This window comes from Helicoverpa armigera, chromosome 24 (genome assembly GCF_030705265.1).
Source record: "Helicoverpa armigera isolate CAAS_96S chromosome 24, ASM3070526v1, whole genome shotgun sequence".
Lineage (NCBI taxonomy): Eukaryota > Metazoa > Arthropoda > Insecta > Lepidoptera > Noctuidae > Helicoverpa > Helicoverpa armigera.
This window is the reverse complement of record NC_087143.1, coordinates 4,427,781-4,448,379: the sequence shown is the minus strand read 5'-3', so window position 1 is coordinate 4,448,379 and position 20,599 is coordinate 4,427,781. Positions and strand designations below refer to the sequence as shown.

The 20,599-nt window shown below is 36.3% G+C and overlaps 1 protein-coding gene across 1 annotated transcript in view; it reads right to left on the bottom strand.

Annotated features, from left to right (window-relative positions):
• LOC110382727 (uncharacterized) overlaps positions 1-20,599 on the bottom strand; it is a 59,277-nt gene that overhangs the window by 24,393 nt on the left and 14,285 nt on the right. The window contains exons 13-38 of the mRNA XM_064041221.1: positions 20,050-20,204; positions 19,457-19,599; positions 18,642-18,818; positions 17,821-17,930; positions 17,189-17,376; positions 16,672-16,810; positions 15,354-15,538; positions 14,662-14,847; positions 14,083-14,218; positions 13,423-13,602; positions 12,242-12,512; positions 11,492-11,784; positions 11,004-11,180; positions 10,043-10,237; positions 9,438-9,623; positions 8,745-8,914; positions 8,066-8,280; positions 7,526-7,688; positions 6,869-7,094; positions 3,958-4,062; positions 3,749-3,860; positions 3,266-3,412; positions 2,855-2,973; positions 1,788-1,985; positions 1,217-1,399; positions 152-250 (exon numbers count right to left, since the gene is read on the bottom strand). Of these exons, the coding sequence (XP_063897291.1) occupies positions 152-250; positions 1,217-1,399; positions 1,788-1,985; positions 2,855-2,973; positions 3,266-3,412; positions 3,749-3,860; positions 3,958-4,062; positions 6,869-7,094; positions 7,526-7,688; positions 8,066-8,280; positions 8,745-8,914; positions 9,438-9,623; positions 10,043-10,237; positions 11,004-11,180; positions 11,492-11,784; positions 12,242-12,512; positions 13,423-13,602; positions 14,083-14,218; positions 14,662-14,847; positions 15,354-15,538; positions 16,672-16,810; positions 17,189-17,376; positions 17,821-17,930; positions 18,642-18,818; positions 19,457-19,599; positions 20,050-20,204 (4,458 nt within the window). The remainder of the gene's footprint in view (positions 1-151; positions 251-1,216; positions 1,400-1,787; positions 1,986-2,854; positions 2,974-3,265; positions 3,413-3,748; positions 3,861-3,957; positions 4,063-6,868; positions 7,095-7,525; positions 7,689-8,065; positions 8,281-8,744; positions 8,915-9,437; positions 9,624-10,042; positions 10,238-11,003; positions 11,181-11,491; positions 11,785-12,241; positions 12,513-13,422; positions 13,603-14,082; positions 14,219-14,661; positions 14,848-15,353; positions 15,539-16,671; positions 16,811-17,188; positions 17,377-17,820; positions 17,931-18,641; positions 18,819-19,456; positions 19,600-20,049; positions 20,205-20,599) is intronic.

The window sequence follows — 20,599 nt, the reverse complement described above, 5'->3', positions numbered from 1 at the left end:
TCTCTACAATATTTTTCAAAACGAAAAAGTGACGCTTATGTAACTTTAAAATTCATTAATTTATCTATTAAATCATATACCTAAAAGTTGTATTAGCTGTTGCTTTCAGTTGGATTTAACTTATTATGCAATGTGAAATATGAATACTTACCTCTAAAATAAAGACGTCAGTTAACACAATAGGTGGTTTGTCAGGCAAGTGTAGTGTAGCGTTCACTTCCATTATGTCTTCTTCATCTGGACCGACGAACTGTAAAATAAGCATCAAAATATACATCAAATTATGAACCAGGTATGTCAATCATTTTTAAGTCTATATTTAAGGGTTGGACGACGGCTTTTGAAGATATAACTTGGACCAGTAAGACAACTGTCATATAGAACGATGTACTTTTCGAGAACTCCTAACTTTCCCGAAAAATTGATGACGGTGATTGAAATAATCAAAAATGTGACGCTTGACTTTCGAAATGACCATCTCAAAAAAAACACATACGAACCTTCATAAGATGCGAATTGAACGTGATGGTAGGATAATACAAAGTATCGAGTACCACCCGTGCTCTAGTGTCGAAGTTCTCTATGAACATATCGGAGCCCACTTGAGAACCGTGTTGGAACTAACCTAACCTCAGGTACTTAAATATCTATACTAATAATCTCTCGCACTAATCTCAGGAAGTACTGGTCCGATTTGAAAAGATCTTTCAGTGTTAGATAGCCCATTTATCGAGGAAGGCTATAGGCTACTTTTTTATCCGGGTTCATGCGAAGGTTCTCACGGGATGCAGGTGGAACCAGAAGCTATCTAAATTAAAAGATTTAAAAGGTACTAACCTTCATAAGATGCGAGTTAAACGTGATGGTGGGATAATACAAAGTATCGAGCACGCCCCGTGCTCTAGTGTCGAAGTTCTCTATGAACATATCGGAGTCCACTTGAGAGTCGTGTTGGAACTAACCTAACCTTTTTTCTGATGCGAAATCATCAAATGACTCTTACCGATGTGGGTTAGCAGTGGTGAGGGAGTGTCAGGCTCTTACTGACTAAAACCCATCATGTTCCTTCTTAGGCCTTTTATGTACCAGGGCCGCGGTAATTCTTTCGAAAAATCCTGCAGCCCCGGCAGGCCTTGGCCATGCTTGGCCCCGCTGACCTAACCTAACCTTAGGTACGAAAATATCTTAAAAAATAAAAGATTTAAAATTTACTAACCTTCATAAGATGCGAATTGAACGTAATAGTAGGATAGTACAAAGTATCGAGCACGACCCGTGCTCTAGTGTCGAAGTTCTCTATGAACATATCGGAGCCCACTTGCGAGTCGTGCTGGAATCTGTCCTTAAGTACGTCTAGAAGACCTTTACCGTTGTCTTTTAGGAGAATTGCTATGCCGAACTGTGGAAAAAAAACAAAATTTCTTTAGTGCAAAATTAAATATAGTACATGGGAATACATACGTTGCTTAAATGAAAAAAGTATATTCAATTATACAAATAAAAAAATATTTAGCATTACAATTTTAGGCAGATTTATGAGAGTAGATGTTGAGAATTAAAATGCCGTTTTAATGATTGGCGTTTCCAATACATTAACACCAGAGTTCAGACAGAGTGGTGATATAAGACAGATTATCTAAAAAAGTTAGTTTTTCAAATACAAAAATCATAAAACATTGTCTCCTTACACAAAGTTTAGTGTACAGAATAGTTTATAATTATATGTGAAATTGACAATCTAAAATAAATCTTACACGCCTATAATTAAAGTTCAAATTGATTCGTACCTTATGCGTAGACAATCTCATAGAGACTTCCGTATCAAGTCCATCACCATAGACATTCTTCAACACAAGTCCGTTCTCCTCAAATCCTTCGAGCGGCGTGTAAAGCTTGTACAAGTACACAAAGTTAATGGGTGATCGCCAGTGCCAGATGCCGGTGAAACCGAAGTCCATTTTACCCCAACCTACTCGGAAGTCCAACTGGAAGTAAATGGAATAAATTAATAGCCTAAACTTACACAAATGTATATTGTTAGAAAAAAATACTTCTCGATTTGAGAATCGAGATTCTATTAATCGATATATTGGTCCAAGAATCGATGCCTTTATAATCAATAGATCGGATCAGCATTTCTATACAAGGAAATTAAAAGTAGGTATGTAAGAGTGGCGTGTAAAGCTTGTACAAGTACACAAAGTTGATAGGTGAACGCCAGTGCCAGATGCCGGTGAAACCGAAGTCCATTTTACCCCAACCTACTCTGAAGTCCAACTGGAAAATAAGTAAACGAACTTTGATATAATTTTTTGTTGGAAATCTTCTCGATTTGAGAATCGAGAGTCTATTGCTCGATATAATTGTACGAGAATCGATGCCTTTATAATCAATAGATCGGATCAGCATTTCTATATTAAAAGTATGTAAGAGCGGCGTGTAAAGCTTGTACAAGTACACAAAGTTGATGGGTGATCGTCAGTACCAGATGCCGATGAAACCGAAGTCCATTTAACCCCAACCTACTCTGTAGTCCAACTGAAAAATTTTGTGGGTAGGTAGTTAATACCTGAACTAAAAGTTAAATATACTTTATTGTTGCAAAAATTCTCGATTTGAGAATCGAGAGTCTATTTACCGATATAGAACCGAAGTCTCAAGTATTTATAGGTCAGATCAGCACATTGTTTCAAAATTGTAAGTTGTGAATTTCTTAGTTTTCTTCTTATTTGAATTTATACGTTTCAAAATATATTTGTCGTAGGTAAACGTAAATTGGATCCTATATAATCGTAAATACTATATTTAAATAAATGAGTAGTTTACATAATTTTCAAGATCTTAAATATATTACCTCTTCAGGCGCTCGTTTGGCAATGATCATAGCTCTGTTCAGGTACTGTATCGGCAACGCAACATGTCCGAATACGTGGAAGTCTTGCAATGTCACCAGCTTTAGAAGCACTTCGATACCTACAAATAAAATGTGGACATAAAACCTAAAAGTTTGGGATAGAATCAGCCAATATTAGTAATAAATTAGTAGAGCTCGTCTAAGAGAAATGATGCGGCACTCTACCAAAGTACCAATTTTCCCATGTTTAACATCAACCAATTTCATACCCTATTGCTTTAACGATAAGGTTGAAAATCTAAACTTAATCGACAAATGTACACAAATTTTGTATTACAGGTTTATCAATTTTCAACCTTATACCTTTAGTTGTAAGGTTGAATATTGAACATCAAATTTAACAGTACTTACCAGTAGTAGAATTAGTAGTCACCACCATAGCGACAAGATGTCTATCAGCTTCTACAAACCCGAAACGCGCCGTCATTTGCGGGAACTCCACCATTGGACTAGTTACGTTCACCACTAACATGCAGTTTGTAATACGACGCATATGACCTGAAGGATAAGAAAAAGATTAAGGACTAGAGAACAGATTTAACTGTAATAATAAAGGGCGGTTACAATTGACTTTAAATATTGCCAATACTGTGACTGTATCGCCAGTCCAAAAATATTTTTGTTAATTTTTTCGCTTTACTTATAGAGGAAGATTTACTGTCTTACATAAAAACTTTTAAACGTCTGTTGAACAATTGTCTAAAAAAATGAAAAATTATGACGTTGAAATAAAGCCAGTTTAGCAGCCGTTTTTTTTAAGATAAATTTTCAGCAGATATTTAAATTTTTGTAGTAAAGCCAATATTCTTAACTGGTAGAATGTATTGAACTTACCATTGACATAAATCTTGAGTACTTTCTCTTCAAGGTCAAGGTAGGTGATGCCATGAATGTCTCGTTTGTGGCCCAACACGAATTCCGTCCGGAGGAATCCTTGTCTGTAGCCCTGTAAAGTAATTTTGCATTATTGTCAACTTGCAAGATAAGATTTATTTTTATTAAATAAGGCCGTGTTAAGGTAAAAACGCAAGAAAGATACTTACAGGGAAAGGCGTCAGGAGTTTTACTCTGCCTGTAATGTTGTTCTCCTTTTGTCCTCTCTCCAGAGTCCATGATGAGTTGATCATAAGAAGACCATCTTCGTTGTACTGTAAAGAAAAAATATGTCACAAGTTTCATTCCAGTAACTTATGCATAATAAAAAAATAAAAGAAAGCAAATCGATTATTTTAAGAAATAAAACATTAAACGATTTTTAAAGACTACAATAAAACACGAATAAGTTTTGTTTTAAATATTTAACATTTTCAAAACACGTATCTGGAACGCGCTCAGAATTTTTGACACATATGACATTGACAACTGACACTAACGACAAACGTCACGCCCGCTAATGTCAGTTGAGAAAAATATTTGGAGGTAGTTTGTTTCGTTGCCGTCGAATCGAAATAAAATTAATAAAACAAGCATTTATCCACGTTAAATAGCTGGACCATTCAGCTATAGTCGTTTTCCATCGGATTGCATAAGTTTTAGCATCCAACAATGAATAACTCCGCCGCAAAGGTGAGCGAAATATTCCGTGAAGCCGGAACCGCGTTTAACAAGCTTGCTGAAATGACGAAGTTACTGCACCCTATGGGGGACGCGCAGCCCGGCGGAAAGTGGACGGACGACGAGATAGAAATGCTTAGATCTTGCGTGCATCGATTCGCCATAGACTTGAACAACTTAAGCCAGCATATCAAAGGTAGAACTGTGAACCAAATTCGCACTACGCTGAAGAAGAAAGCGTTTGAGGACGCCAGTATTCCTGTTCGTCAAGTTACTTTGAACATGTTGAATGCGTCTGAAAATGAGGTTGATGTCGACGGGTTGAACGATGACGTCAAGCTGGAGTTCGAGTCGACAAACGACGAAGTGGCCTCTTGATGCGACATGTTTAGTTTTCCCTAAGTCTGCTGTGTTTCTTCACAGCAAAATTAGAGAAAGCTAAAGAAGTGAAGTGAGTGATGGAGTACACTTTAGGTTATGTAGTGTTTGTTAAGACAAAATTGTATGTTGTTGCTATGATTAAAGATATGTATGTGTATTCATGATTAATGTTGCTTCTTTATTGATAAAGTTGAAGAGCTGTGTAACATCTTTTCTTTAAAGAAACTGATTTATTGTAAGTTGCATCTTTTGACAATAGATGTAATCACGTTGATTAAATAGGAATAATTCTGCATTGATTGGCTCTAAACATCATTTCATTGCTTCTCGAACATTGCACCAAAATTGATTCGGCAAAGCCAAACCAAAATTAACAATTCTGAGAATAACTGTTTGGAATGTCTGTAAATACATATTTAGATGCAAGCTTGAAGTATTGCCAAAATGATCAAGATTGGAATCGCACAATATTGTTTGCAATTTCCACTTAAACACACAATTTAAACATCTATACATATAATAAATCTGTAGAAAAGTAATTTCAAATAAACATATTGTATGTTAGAGCGCAGATATCCACAACACACAATATATTTCCTATAGTTATAATTAAGCAACTTATGTACCATTAATATATTTGGTCATGTTTATCTCAACTTTCGCAAGCATATAAAATTTAATATTGTTACATTATAAGAAACTATATTGGTATGCTAATTGATAAGGTCTGTATAATATTGCCAAATATGTTTAGATACATATACTTATGTGGATAATGGATGTTTCTAGAAGTGATAAGTGAAGCACTGTAAATGTTAGTATTTAAGAAGCAATAATATAAAGATTGATATAAACTTGAAATCGCTAAACTGATTTCATTAAAATTGTATTTGGTAACTCTAACATTATATAGGTAAATGTAAACATATATGGCCTTACTACAAAAACTTAAACACCTGTTTTACACTTGTCTAAAAACATTGTGGCTGCAAAATGACCTATATGTCAATGTCATAATCTTCAACTGATGTTTAAAAGTTTCTGTGGTAAGACGGATAGACGCTTGTGTCATTGTCACTCTCTGATCTATTTAAGAAATCAATATTGAAATGAAAATAGACGCTGTAAACAGGCTTTGTAATCATAAGTTTGTTTGGTTTGTTATTGGTAAGTAAAGTTATCGGCACGGATATTCAGCTCTCGGCAGAAGAGTGGGGATCGCTTTGCGCACTGTGCACAAGGCAATAGACCAATAAATCGCTTCTGCGCAGGTGAAGGTCAGGGCTCAATATCCCTGCCGATGATTTTAATTTAAATTTAAACTTAACGCTATAGAAAGGCGATTCTTTTATAGTTGTAAAGAGATGATTAATACATTGAAAAGGAAATGTATGGTTGATCAAAAAAGTCTACATGAATGAAAATTATATGGGTATATGTGGGACAGTATAAGATAGGTAATTTGTAATTAGAAATTCACCAGATTTAAAAATAAAACACATTAGGAATTCAGTTTTTTTTTCATTTATTTTATTTTTGAGTACTTACTTACCTTCAGCTCGCCAGGATAGGACTGATGCAAATATGTTTATTTAAATTCAGCTTTGAGCAAAATAATTGATAGAATGAATAAGTGGAGCAGTAAACAGGAGCTAAAAGATGGTATAAAGTTCGCACGAAACTCGATGGTTGGCAGTCCGTAGGTAACTAAATTCCGAGAATAAGTACTTACATGTGGCCCTCTCTTTCCCTACCTATTTTACCCGCTGATACCTAAGCCGGTTCTGTGACGATAAATTCCAAACTAAAAGAAAGAGTGTCATTTAGTTTAGACGCCCAAAGTAACATCGAATTTCCCTTTTATCAATGTCATAGTTATGACCTACCTTCACTGTATTCCAGATGTATGACAACGCGTAATCAAAAAGTTCCAGACTTATCTTCCTCTTGCATATTCGAGATTTCAACACTGCCACTGTAATTTCAACCTTATATCTTAAATCATAAGACTAATCTTACCTGAAAACTAAGCAGAGTATCAGCACTTTTCTTCCAAACAACCCTGTGCTTGGCTATAGCGGCCGCCTTAGGTAAGGTCGGTATAGTCGAGTTGACGACCGCATTGATTTCGCCATAGAACTCATTGGTCTTGAACAAGTAGTCGGCTAGTAGACTGAATGCTAGGTAGTCTTCTTGCCAGTTCATACTGCCGTTTAGTGCTTGAAGGTTGTCGTGGTAACGCCACCTGGTGGACAAAATTTTAGCTTCAGTATTAGTAAATTGTACTTATTCAAATTACGATGAGGGCAGATTTTTCAATCATTATATAGCTAACTTCCATCTGAGGAGTAATAAAAAAATATGGTTGTTCAAATTATTTTTTACGCAAAAGCTGTCAAACACTAAACATTTTTCATACATATAAGGCCTTTGATTAATTTAGCAGCTAAACAACTAAACTTTAGCTGTTCGTTCCATTTTGAATATAAACATACCTACGTATGGTCTTGCGCATCTACATTGAAACATCTTGCTTTCCCAATAACAATAAATATTACATTATGTATCAAAACCACAGTTTTTTCAGAAAACTAGGTCTTATTGTATGCGCTACAGATTTCAATCACCTTTGATTAAAAAATAAGCAGTATTTTTTTCTATTGATATGGAACTCACATAACATTAAAGCTAGTATCCTTCCATCCAGCGAAGGGCGTATTCATACTAGACAGCAACGCGTAAACAGTCTCGTTATGTGCTTCTGAATACATTTTCACGCGCCATAGTATGTTGGACTCACTCGACCAACCCATTCGAACGTGCCATTGGCAGAACCAATCTGGAAATATAACTTTTATGTAATTTTGAACAAAACATGATAGATGGTGATTTTTGGGAAATAATAATATGTATAGGATTAGGTACATTATAAAGTTCAAATTGGATATGAAAAAATATTCTGGCATATTTGCTATAACTCTTCAGGATACATCAATGCTAATTTATAAAACGGCCTTTTAAGACACGAGCAAAAAGGGAGATATAATCCGTTATCTATAATACTACAGGGCTGTTAAATTGCGAGGACTAACTAGATCTTAACTACAAAAAAATTACAAAGTTCCCTTAACTGAGGCAGTTCCGTAGGAAGTGTCAGACTGACTAAAATGCACCTGGTTTCTCTTTTGAAAATCTTGCTACTTAAAATACCCTTACCTCTCAACAGAAACTCGAACTCCCCATTGACCATTCTCCCAGGATAATACAAGGACACATGTCCTCCATGGTGCCAGGTCCCCTTATTGTCCAACTGCACATCGACGCTGACTTTCTGCGAAGGGTCCCGGTTCGCGTCCCAGTTGAAGGCAACGCTTAGACGCTTCTGACGGGCTGTTACCCAGCGTTGGTAGGAAAAGTGGAGGTCGCGAAGTCTGAAGGAGAGTGTTTTATGTTGTAAATGTATGTTTGAGTGTAAGGTTGAAATTGCAGTGCGTTAGAAGATTATTTGGTGAAACATAATCTTATGTACTTGCAGCAGCCTTATAGGGCTTGTAAGTGCTATACCAAAGTAATGTTATGCATTGGCAAGTTTTCCACTTGCGTCATGAAATACAGTAATTGCCGATTCTTTATTTTTAAGAGGTTTTATTTTCAGGTACATTATGGTATGATGAAGTTTGCTCAAAATCCTGCGTAGTAAAAGCACAAGAGATTTATGGGTCAGCAAATAAATCGTTTAGCTTAGATTTTAATACCAGCCAGAATCGTTCATTATCATCTTCCTGCCCTGTTCCCAAGTCACCAGCCAGAATCGTTATTTCTCTAATAATATCTTTCTCTAAAGCTTCAATTATTACATATTTTCTTCACTCAAAAAACAATAATTTATACTCACTGATCAAAATGTATATCCATATTAAGGTTAGTATTGTTACTAAGATCCGCATTAAGGTTCACACTATACGCTTTCCCGCCGACATCAACTTCCACATACGTGGTGAAGTTTTGCTCCGAAAGTAGTATGTAGCGGATTAGCGTTCTGTAGTGGTCATCGTTGTATTCACCCTGGGAAAGGAATAAAGTTATATAAAACGCCAAAAAATAGTAGACCCAAATCTATACTAAATTATAAAGTTGAACAGTTTGTAATTTCCGTTACTTTTGGACTGATTTGTTTTTATTTTTTGAAAGCCCATTTGTCAAAGGAGACTTTAGGCTTTTTTGTATGGTTTTTCAGAGTAGATTCTAGAAAATACTAGTACATGTTACAGTAGAAAAATCTCCTGTTTATAAAAAGATACAACCATATTCACATTAAAAACTACTGGCAACATATGGCACACTTACTGTTAAGCCTAGAATTTATCTGTTCGACTATTACGGCAAAACGGCTGAACTGATTGAGATGAAATTTGGTAATGAGGTGTATAGGTGATTTTAGACTAGTATTTTAGCCGTTACCTGATCAATTAAAGTTATCCTTCATCCCCATGCCTCATGCCTCCAGATAATTAAAGATAGAGGGAAAGAAGATTAATTTGGGCATTGTCTTATACCTCTATATTATCCTGGTTAACTAGTATCTTACCTGTCCAATAAAAGTAATCTGCCTATTATCCTGTGTAAACCGTCCATCCATGGCGATATTCTTGAAGTGGGTGCTGCTTATCAAAGCCTTTAGGTGATGCGACGCCATATTGGTTTTCGATTGATCTTGGTACGAAGCATCAATGTTAAAGTCTACGCCCGTGAACCAAACGCCTGCTGCGTTTACCTACAAAGGAGTTTAGTGTTTAAAGAGGTTTTGTATTTTGTCTATGAAGATGGGTAGTTTATTTTACAATTATTCTACTTTAGGTTGAAATTCAGGCTAAGAAATATAGCCACCTTTTAAAATGTCTTATTTATTGCAAAGGCTATTAATTTAGGATCTTTCTTCTCCTGAATTTATCACAATTTTATGTGGGGTCGGCGCAGAATATTCTTATGTGTCTGTGCCTGTTTTAAAGAAGTCTTTGAGAATAGTCTAGGCACTTGCCTTTTTGAGATATTGAAAAACAGTCAACCACTCATTTGAGACAGTGGAAATTCTTATATCATGGAAGTTTCTATACTAAATCAAAGGCTCAAATTGTTATTTTAACTTAACGAAAAAAAAAAATGTTTTCCCTAGGTAATACAAGAACCACTTACCTGATAATCATTGGGCATTTTCTCATGCACCTTCGTCTTAATGACACAAGGGTGTAACGTCGGCAGGGTCATGTTGAGTTCAGCGTCCAGATACAACTGTGTGCCAGGAGGGAAGAACAGGTAGCCAGACACTAGGATCTCGCGAGATTTAGGGTTGAAGTTTAGAAGGGCCACCGCTGTGTATTTTGGGCCGATCTGTTGGTATGGAATGAAGGTGTTGATTAAAGCAATGCTTAAACTATGTGATGAACTGAATTGATATAACAAATGGATTTTTACTGTGGATTTATCTAGGCGGACAGTAACTTCCAAATTTCTAACAAATAGGTTCAGCCGTTACACCGTAAAAGCATGACAAAATAATATGCGTATGTATATTATTTATTAAGTTAATAAGGCTAAAAAGACAATAAATGATTATATTAAAAAAAAAAATTGATATATTTCTTGTAAAACTCAGAGTCGTTCCGAAATTAAATTACTCACACAAGTCGGTGCGACCATTGCTCCCCAACCCGAATTATAATCAACCACTCACCCCTTCAAACTAGAACCTCATATCAATAGCTGGGTACTCACTTAGCAGTGTAGCACGCTTAATAAGCCGTGGTCGCTGTAACGTCAGTCGCGTGTCTAACTTCATGCCGGTCAGACGATCCGCGCGGGTGAACGCGAGGTGTCATTGAGCTGGTTGTTTATACCATCACCTTTTGGGAAACTATTTTAACTCCTTTAAGTGGAACCTTATATTTAAATACTTACACCTTCAAACTGGAATCTCATATCAATGAGCCGTGGTCGCTGTAACGTCAGTCGCGTGTCTAACTTCATGCCGGTCAGACGATCCGCGCGGGTGAACGCGAACGTAAAGACGGGATGATATTGTTCTACTTATTCGTACCTCTAGCCAAACTGGAACCTTATATGTTATAATATATAACTATTGTAGTTAATAACTCACCCCTTCAAACTGGAACCTCATATCAATGAGCCGTGGTCGCTGTAGCGTCAGTCGCGTGTCTAACTTAATGCCGGTCAGACGATCCGCGCGGGTGAACGCGAAAGTGAACGCGGGATCATCTTTATTTTCCCGGGATGCGCTTACGTTGAAGCCTATGTCCACGTGGGATTGGGTTTTCTGGGAAATTAAATGAAGGATAAACATAAAGTACATAAAAAAAATATTATGTTTACAGGAAACTTACAAAAAAAAGTATATACTGAAAGACAAGTAGCCTCATCATTTATAAAACAGAACTAAATGATAATAATTTAATAACATGGCAATTTATAACTAAACAAAAGGGCCTGTAAATTACCAATATTTATTACGAAAAAGGATGTCAATTTTTCTTCTAACTAGGTCTCATTTACTTCTAGAACTAGCTTACCAAAAACCAACTGTACCAGCACATTCTAACTCCTAAAAAATTACTATTAAATACTTACAACATTCTTCAAAACAGTATAGAAGTTATAACCAGGGTAAGCCGTGAACTGCATAGACAGATCTCCATACATATCATGTCTAAACGCTCCCGCCCTCTCACTATAGATCCCTTCTATTTTTATCGTTTGTTTAGGACTTTTATAGAATTGATAATCGAACTGTAGTTTAGCTCCGTTGGTTGGTCCGTTTATCGTGTAGTAGCCTAATAGGCGGCTGGCTAACTGTTTCGTTTGAAATTCGGCTTCTATGTCGCTTTGTGTTACGCTGCCTTTGGATTTTACTTTTATTACACCTGTAAGGGAATATGGAGATAATTTATAATCACGTGTAAGAAAATATTAAAAACGCAAAATTGCGCCATCTTTTTTTTGACTCAGGACTTTTTAAACCTAATGATGTTGATAATGAATTAAATATTGCTTTTACTAGAAGGTAAAAAGGGAATACCTACCTACGTGTAATTGTAGGATGAAGCGAAAACTAGCTTACAGTTTAATCAGTCTGAGAAATGGGCTTTTGACTTTACTTTAATAATTACTATTTATTAATATTAGTACTATTTACATAAGTTTTTATTTACAAATAATATGTACATAAAAAAAACTATTTAGGTACTTAAATTGTTCTTGTAATGAAATTCCTTTTTAATTTGTTTTAAGTTTAAAGACAGCTCGTGGTCACGTTATAGCTTTGCTTCTCTAAAAAACAAATTAAAAGAAAGAAAACAACTACAAAAAAAAATTACTCACCAGAAAGTTCAGCAACCCTCTCATTATCGACGACCCAATAGGCATGGGGTATCCACACAAATCCATACTTAATATCGTGCCTTTTTATCGACATCACGGTATCGAACTGTTTTCTACCATCCACATCTAAGCTAGCAGAAAAAGATTTATCTAAAGGCAAGTTTCGATACATAGCTTTAGCAATGAGTGTGCTTTTCTCTGATTGGAGGGTCAATAGTGCTGTGCTTGAAGTGTTCGATATCGATAAAACTGCGTTGATCATTCGTTTTTCCTGTGGAAGGAATGTCAGTTTTAATTTCTTGTTAGAATTCGTGTCTTAGGACATTTATTGAAAAAATATTGTACGGATATGACGTTATATATCAAGTATTCTATACAATAATTCCTATATCTGAAAACAAACTTTATTAATCTTGAAAAATTGGCAGAAACTAGTAACTTTTGAACACAATATACCCAATACCCAAATAAATACACGCTCGTCGATACTTTTTTTGAAGAAGTGGCGAATGTATTCTCCAGCAGGAAACTTGTTTCTTATTTTTGCAATATTACGACTTACCTTGCTATCAGGAGTATCGAAAGAGAAGCTAACAACGTTGCTGGTCTCGTTCTTGTCCCACTTGTACTGGAAGGCGTATGTGTCAGCCGTGGGATCTGCCTTCTCTAGAGAGAGGATGTACAAATGTACATGTACCAATGTACCAGAGACATCTTACCTTGCTATCAGGAGTATCGAAAGAGAAGCTAACAACGTTGCTGGTCTCGTTCTTGTCCCACTTGTACTGGAAGGCGTATGTGTCAGCCGTGGGGTCTGCCTTCTCTAGAGAGAGGATGTACAAATGTACACTATAATGTACCAGACACATCTTACCTTGCTATCAGGAGTATCGAAAGAGAAGCTAACAACGTTGCTGGTCTCGTTCTTGTCCCACTTGTACTGGAAGGCGTATGTGTCCGCAGTGGGATCTGCCTTCTCTAGAGAGAGGATGTACAAATGTACCTTGTACCAGAGACATCTTACCTTGCTATCAGGAGTGTCGAAAGAGAAGCTAACAACGTTGCTGGTCTCGTTCTTGTCCCACTTGTACTGGAAGGCGTATGTGTCAGCTGTGGGATCTGCCTTCTCTAGAGAGAGGATGTACAAATGTACCTGTACCAATGTACCAGAGACATCTTACCTTGCTATCAGGAGTATCGAAAGAGAAGCTAACAACGTTGCTGGTCTCGTTCTTGTCCCACTTGTACTGGAAGGCGTATGTGTCCGCTGTGGGATCTGCCTTCTCTAGAGAGAGGATGTATTTCGCAGGTCCGCTCATTAAGAAGTATGGGGCGTTGCGGAGATTCGTCATGTTCGGGAACTGAAATGAACAAAAAATATTGAGTTTATTTGTGTAATTTTGGAGTACGAGTACACTCAGGACGACCAAATGTTAAGGGTAAGCGTGGTCAGCCAGTTAGAGCCAGTTCTCTGAAAGCAATTGCAATTATTTTTTGTTAAAGGCGTCGGTCCCGGCTGGCATTTACACATCTTCTGACAGCCTTCGCGAGTAGTCGAAATCCAAAACTTCTAAGGGGATATGTTAGGTTAGTTCAGAATCAGAGAATCAAAGTTGTCGTTCAGATTGGTAGTTATCCTATTGCTAATTAGTGGTACTATATATGTCAGTGGCAATATTTCACAATAACATTTTTTTGAAGCTCCAACTGGATCCATTTTAGACTCAAAGCCAAACCGAACATAGTTTGTAAACAGCTAGGTAGGCGATGAGATAACTTTACTGTCACTTTCCATAATCGAGTAAAACGAATAAAGCTGGCACTTCATTTATTCCACTTACCTGATACGAAGCACACATCTTGATACCAATAGCCTTATCGAAGGTAGACCAGCTACAAGTATTCTGTTCAATCCTGTTCTTGTTCAAACCTTGTTGTTGTTGCTCTTTGTCGCCGTGTAGGATTATAAGTTCCGACCTGAAGTAAAAAGAGGTGAGTTATTGTACTGATTAAAGTCGCTGATAGCCTATCAGGTACTTATCTGATGGATAAACTATAATTTTTGGTTTCACAAGTCTCGGATAGGAATATCTGGCAGAAATTATTAGCATCCTTTAGCTGGCAAGTAGAATTAACTATCGGATAAATAATAATTGACCCTATCGGAAATCCGTGAGAGCGCGCCTAAGACTCGTGTCATGATTTTTAGTTAGAGTTAGAGTATATGTCATAGCTAAAGCACATAATGCGGCTACACCTAGGTTTAACTACGCTAACTACATTACTATGTAATACATTAATAGGTTTTCTCTTGAACTAATTTAGATGTAAAATATACTAACTTGGCTATAAAAGAAAATTATTTATTTATCAAGGCTTTTCAACTAAAAGTATTATGGTGTAATTATGAGCATACTTACTTAGCAGCAAAAATCTCCTGCTTATCAATAGGCAGACTTAGATCCAGTTTCAACTGAGCCAATTGTCGTATCTTCAGCTTGGCTTCCACTGCGGTGGCGGTGTATAGACGCCAGTTGACGCGAATACCGCTCGAACTGAGGCCGCCTGCGTCCACGCTCATTGTTGCTGCTATGTTTACTGCCACACTGGAAGTATTTTATTGAAATAAGTAAAGAAAATAGATGAAAGGATATAGGGACAAACAAGAGGGCTGAAAGAGATTGTCTAATACTTAACTAGAGGTACCTTGAAATGAAAATAAATGGAGTGTAACAGAAAGGAAGGGAGGCAAAAGGGATACAGAGTGTGGAAGTGGGACATAAAATTGGGCATATACTGTGGAATGGAGGGAAAAAATATATAACAGATATATGGGTCATGAAATAGGGATATAAAAATACGATGTCTCAGGTGCAAATAAAATAAACTATTTTATTAGAGTTAGATATTGTCTCATATAGTGTCTTTGGACGACAACTACAAAGTAATAATAATTATTTGAATTGTAAGTATAATTCAAAGTCAGAAACAAAAAAAAAAAACTAGAAGTCCTTGATCCTTTATGTATTTACGCAATCAAAGGATCCACCTATCTATAAAAATATAAATATAAAAAATAGGCAAAGGAAAAAAATTACTTAGAAAAACTCACCTAGGTCTCAATTTCCCCTCAAAGTCCAGATTACCGGACTGCGCATATTTATCAATGACTGTACCCGACATCTTAGTGTTGACATAGCTGGTACCCATGAGGTTCATGTTCATAGGCAGACCTGACCCCGTGGGCACTGAGAATGTCGTGTCCAGGAATAGGGACGCTTTGTTGTATGAAATTTCCTACGAAGAGAAGAAAAATATGGTCTTCAGAAGGCAATTTTTGAGGTTTCTTCCACATATGGAGAAAACGACCTAAAATATCTGGATAAAAAGTAGCCTATTTCCTTCCCAAAAGTACCGTGTGTCTCTGTACCAGATTTTATTTGAATCGGTTCAGTCGTTTTTGCGTGAAAGCGTAACAAACAAACTCAGTGCTAGTAAGTCTGAAAGTACTAAATATCTTAGTGTTGACATAGCTGGTACCCATGAGGTTCATGTTCATAGGCAGGCCTGACCCCGTGGGCACTGAGAATGTCGTGTCCAGGAATAGGGACGCTTTGTTGTATGAAATTTCCTATATAGACAAGAAAAAAAAAAAAGGTTTTTAGAAAACTCTGTGTTTTAATTAGAATCTGGAGAAAACTACCTAAAATATCTGGATAAAAAGTAGCCTATTTCCCTCCCTAAAGTACCATGTGTCTCCATGCCAAATTTAATTCCAATCGGTTCAGCCGTTTTAGCGTGACAGCGTTAAAACAAACTCTGTATAGTTACCGGCACAGATATTGAGCTCTCGGCGGAAGAGTGGGGATCGCTTTGCGCACTGTACACATAAGGCAATAAACCAATAAATCACTTATGTGCAGGCGAAGGTCAGGGCTCAATATCCGTGCCGATAACTACAAGTAAGTCTGACAGTGCCAGACAATCTTAGTGTTGACATAGCTAGTACCCATGAGGTTCATGTTCATAGGCAGGCCTGACCCCGTGGGCACTGAGAATGTCGTGTCCAGGAATAGAGACGCTTTGTTGTATGAAATTTCCTATGAAGAGAACAAAAGGGTTTCAAAAATTAATTTTCCGTGGTTTCATCCATATCAATAGGGAACCAGCTTCTAAAACTCGGTAAAAAGTAGCATATCTTAGTCTCCAAGATACCATTTATTTTTGTATTAATTTTCATTCTAATCATTGAGTCATTTTTGCGTGAAAGAGTAAAAACTTCAACAGTGCAAAAACTTACGAGCTCTCTAGCTTTTTATATATTTCAACGCACGTAAATATGTACGGTATAAATTTTAAAAGTACCCTGTTTATACAAATTATAATTACTTGTACCAGAAACGATTTACTCATAACAAGAACAGCCTTACCTTTCCAGAAAGTATTTCCAAAACTCTGAGTTGTGGGTTCAATCTGGCCAAAGACTTCATAATCTCCTCGTCACCTTCAGCGTTCCAGTAGGATATCTCATTGCCAAACACTTTGATACCCAGTTCGGCCATTGGGAACCTAGAAATATAGAAAATATGACGCTATTAAAAATGTATAAGTAACAAAGCTTTTGGGAGTCAGATTTTCTTTTCCAAGATATAAAAGTCATTTTTTCTGTTATTTTTAAGACACTGTGTCTTGCTAGTTACATGCATTATTCTTTTTTGTTGCTATCAGATCCTGGCGAGACTTTAGTAGCTATAGGTAAGGCATTACAATCATGAAAACAGAAGTTCATGTGATAGTTTAGAAAACTTAATTTTCTAGACTGTCTGTAACCTGCGTACGCGCAATAATGACTGTGAGAATATGTGTAATATTTAAAAAAATATATATTTTCTCTGTATACATTCTCCATATTATATGACAATTATTAACGATCTTAAAACTCCATACCTATGTTTCAAAGCCTCATTCTTATACTCGAGATTATCGATCTTCTCTCTAACTTCATCAGCCTCATTAGTGGACCTGGAGATGCGATAGTTGGCTATCTTTTCAGTGAGTTTGTTCTTGTTGAGTGGACCGTTGTTGCCGAAGAAACGCTCGAAGTAACGCTCGAAACCTTCGCCTCGGGCTTTCATCTGGAATTTACCATGTTTATTAAGGATCCTATATGCCAGCGGTTACACTCGCATCTCAAGGTACTTAACTTCCTGCACCTGGATAAAAGTAACCTATGTCTTTTTTAGAAAATTTGTGTTGAAGATGCCATTCAAATCGGAAATCTATTTTCTGCCAGCCGTTCAACCTGCTTCGTGAGGGGACTAATTCCCGATATCCGGACAAAAAGTTGTCTATGTCCCAGAATACTTGAGTAGAAGATTTCATTTGAATCAGTCGAATAGTTTGGTGTGGGAGCCTAAAGTTGTGTTTATGAATGGCAAAAGCCATGAAGCTGTCATGGGCCAATCAGATTGTATCCCACGTGGGTGCCAAGTCTTGGAATTCATAGACCAGATATTTCAAACAAAACGAGGAACTCCTTTGTAAGAGCTACAGGAGGTAAAATGCAAAACATAACTTACCTCAAAAACGTTGATAGACTCCCCGAACATGTCCACGGTCAGATTGAGTGAAAGAGACCGCGGTATGTAAGAATCTGGTGTGAATACTACGTTCGCTTCATAATTACCACCTGTTGGGAAAACAACAATAGTTTTTAGATTTTGTCTTAGAGATATGCAAGTTGAGAAGACAGGGAATTTTATTCGATTGCGGTCCAATTTAAATAGAAGATGAGAAAAATACAAATTGAATTAGCCTTATTGCAATTAACGTATTTGACTTAGAGGAAATAGATAAAACAAAGAACGATGTATCAGTAAATTATTTCTTTTGTTTCATAATTATTAAGTTTCATATTCGGTTTACCTATAGCATTAATCCTAATTAAATACATCCAAACTAAATCTTAATTTGAATAATTAACGTTTCCTCTGAAATTATTACTTCTGATAATTTAATGAGGGTCAATAGTCAAAAATTGAGAGCTCATAAATAGAGACGATTTACGGACTTCTTTAAATATACAAATTACAACTCACCAGCATTATACTGATCAAAGAACATGCCCTGTTCGTAATTCCTGGAGTACATTCTGAAATCTGGACTGTCTTCTAGATGCGGTATCTGATTGCCTGACAGCAGTCCTTGTATTTACCTTAAGTATTTAATATAATATAAAGTATAACTCACCAGCATTATACTGATCAAAGAACATGCCCTGTTCGTAATTCCTGGAGTACATTCTAAAGTCAGGGCTGTCTTCTAGATGCGGTATCTGATTGCCTGACAGCAGTCCTTGTATTTACCTTAAGTATTTAATATAATATAAAGTATAACTCACCAGCATTATACTGATCAAAGAACATGCCCTGTTCGTAATTCCTGGAGTACATTCTGAAGTCAGGACTGTCTTCTAGATGCGGTATCTGATTGCCTGACAGCAGTCCTTGTATTTCCACCCGGGAGGGCAGGGAAGATTCTGCTAGGTTTCTGAGGTGACTCCATACGAATGTTGTTACTGTTGGAAAAAAAGGATTAATTGATGTGAAAAAAGGCCTACATAAATGTCTTTTACTTAAAAACAATTATTTACTTAGAAAATTGAACAATAAAATTCATAGTAAATAGTTGTATGATGGAATTAATCAATCAATCAATCAATCAATCAATCCAATACCTTTATTTTCAGGCTGCATTGGCCCATAGATATATACCTTAATGACTAACATACATATTATATAATACAAAATTGTTAGTATATAAAAAACTTAAAACTATGAATTAAAATTGTTAGTATATCACTTCACTATGCACTATGTCACTGTGCGGTCCTGTAATTAAAAATTGTAAGGCCAAATGGAAAGTCTATTTTTCTTATTTACACCCTCTTTTAGCAAAATAGACAAACGTTTGAAAGAACTGAAGCTTCTTATTAAGTTAATTTAGATATGAGGCAAACGTTCTTGCAAACAATTTTTTGGGTATTTGGACATACTTTTGGCTGTTCTACTTAACTTATCTGAAAAACATTTTATTGAGATCCAAAATAAACTTTTCTTACCACATACCACGTACTATTAATACAATTTACTTATTTTTTACACAAAAATTTTGTTTGCACATATATGATACTTATCTAATTAATCAATATCTCACCTTGATTTACAGGTTCATCCTGCAGCGTATGGAAGATTTTTCTCAGCGTCCCAAGATCGGGGCATTTCATGACTTGTACGTACGACGCTAAACGCACTTCTAAGTTCATGTAGTCAGCACGGAATGTTTCTAGGAAGTATTCTCTGTGGAATGTAAGAAAGTATTAGTATTATTTGGTGTTAGTAAGTAAAATGTAGTAGCAAGTCTTGTAATTACAAACTATTGTAACTGCTCTTATAAAGGTTTCATTTATTTATTTTATATTCGATAGAGTAACGATTTGAAAAGTATCAAATTTCGTTATCATCCTCGCGCCCTCATTCCTCTTCTTGTTTTGGATGGACTCAGCATTTCTACTTCTTACAGATTTCTCAATCAGGTGTAATTTCACATTGATTTAGTAGTTTCATAGAGAAAATCAAATGCAACATGGTCGAAATTCGGCAATTTCAAACGATTTATCGACAGTCATACATGTCATTGGTTGCCAGTTCCTTCTTCCAGTCCTTTAGCAAAGTTCTTCTTAAGAGTATCAAAACTATTATGAAAAATGTGTTACAAATTGTTATAACTTATTGATAAGAATACATTACCGAGTCTCATCGCAAGGCGTTCTTCTAAAAGCGTCGACAGCCGTCAATCTAACGGGCACAGGCACAAAACTATCGCCGATTATATTCATTAGCACATCTGCAAACTCCTTTCTGTAGCCTCCGATGTTGCCGAGGGCTTTTATTGCTATTATTATCTGTGGGATGAAGAAAAAGAAAATTGTTTAATACTATAGTAACTATATTCTGCTTTCGAAAAATTAATAATATAATTTATGATATGTTCACGTTCATTTAAGGATATCAACATCCAGCAAGTCATCACAGATAGTCAAAAGTCAGAAATTCTGGCAACCGGTCATACCACGGGGTATCATGTTACCCGGCTGACTGGGTTGAGGAGGTCAGATAGTTGCTCCTTGTAAACTGGTACTCAGCTGCATCCAGTTAGATTGGAAGCCGACCCCAACATAGTTGGTACAAAGCTGTGCAAATGTTGAGCCACTCAAGAAGGCAATAAAAAGGACAAGATAATCTCATCCTTGATGCCTTCATTTAAAGTTGAAAATGCATGACACTAAATCTCAGTCTA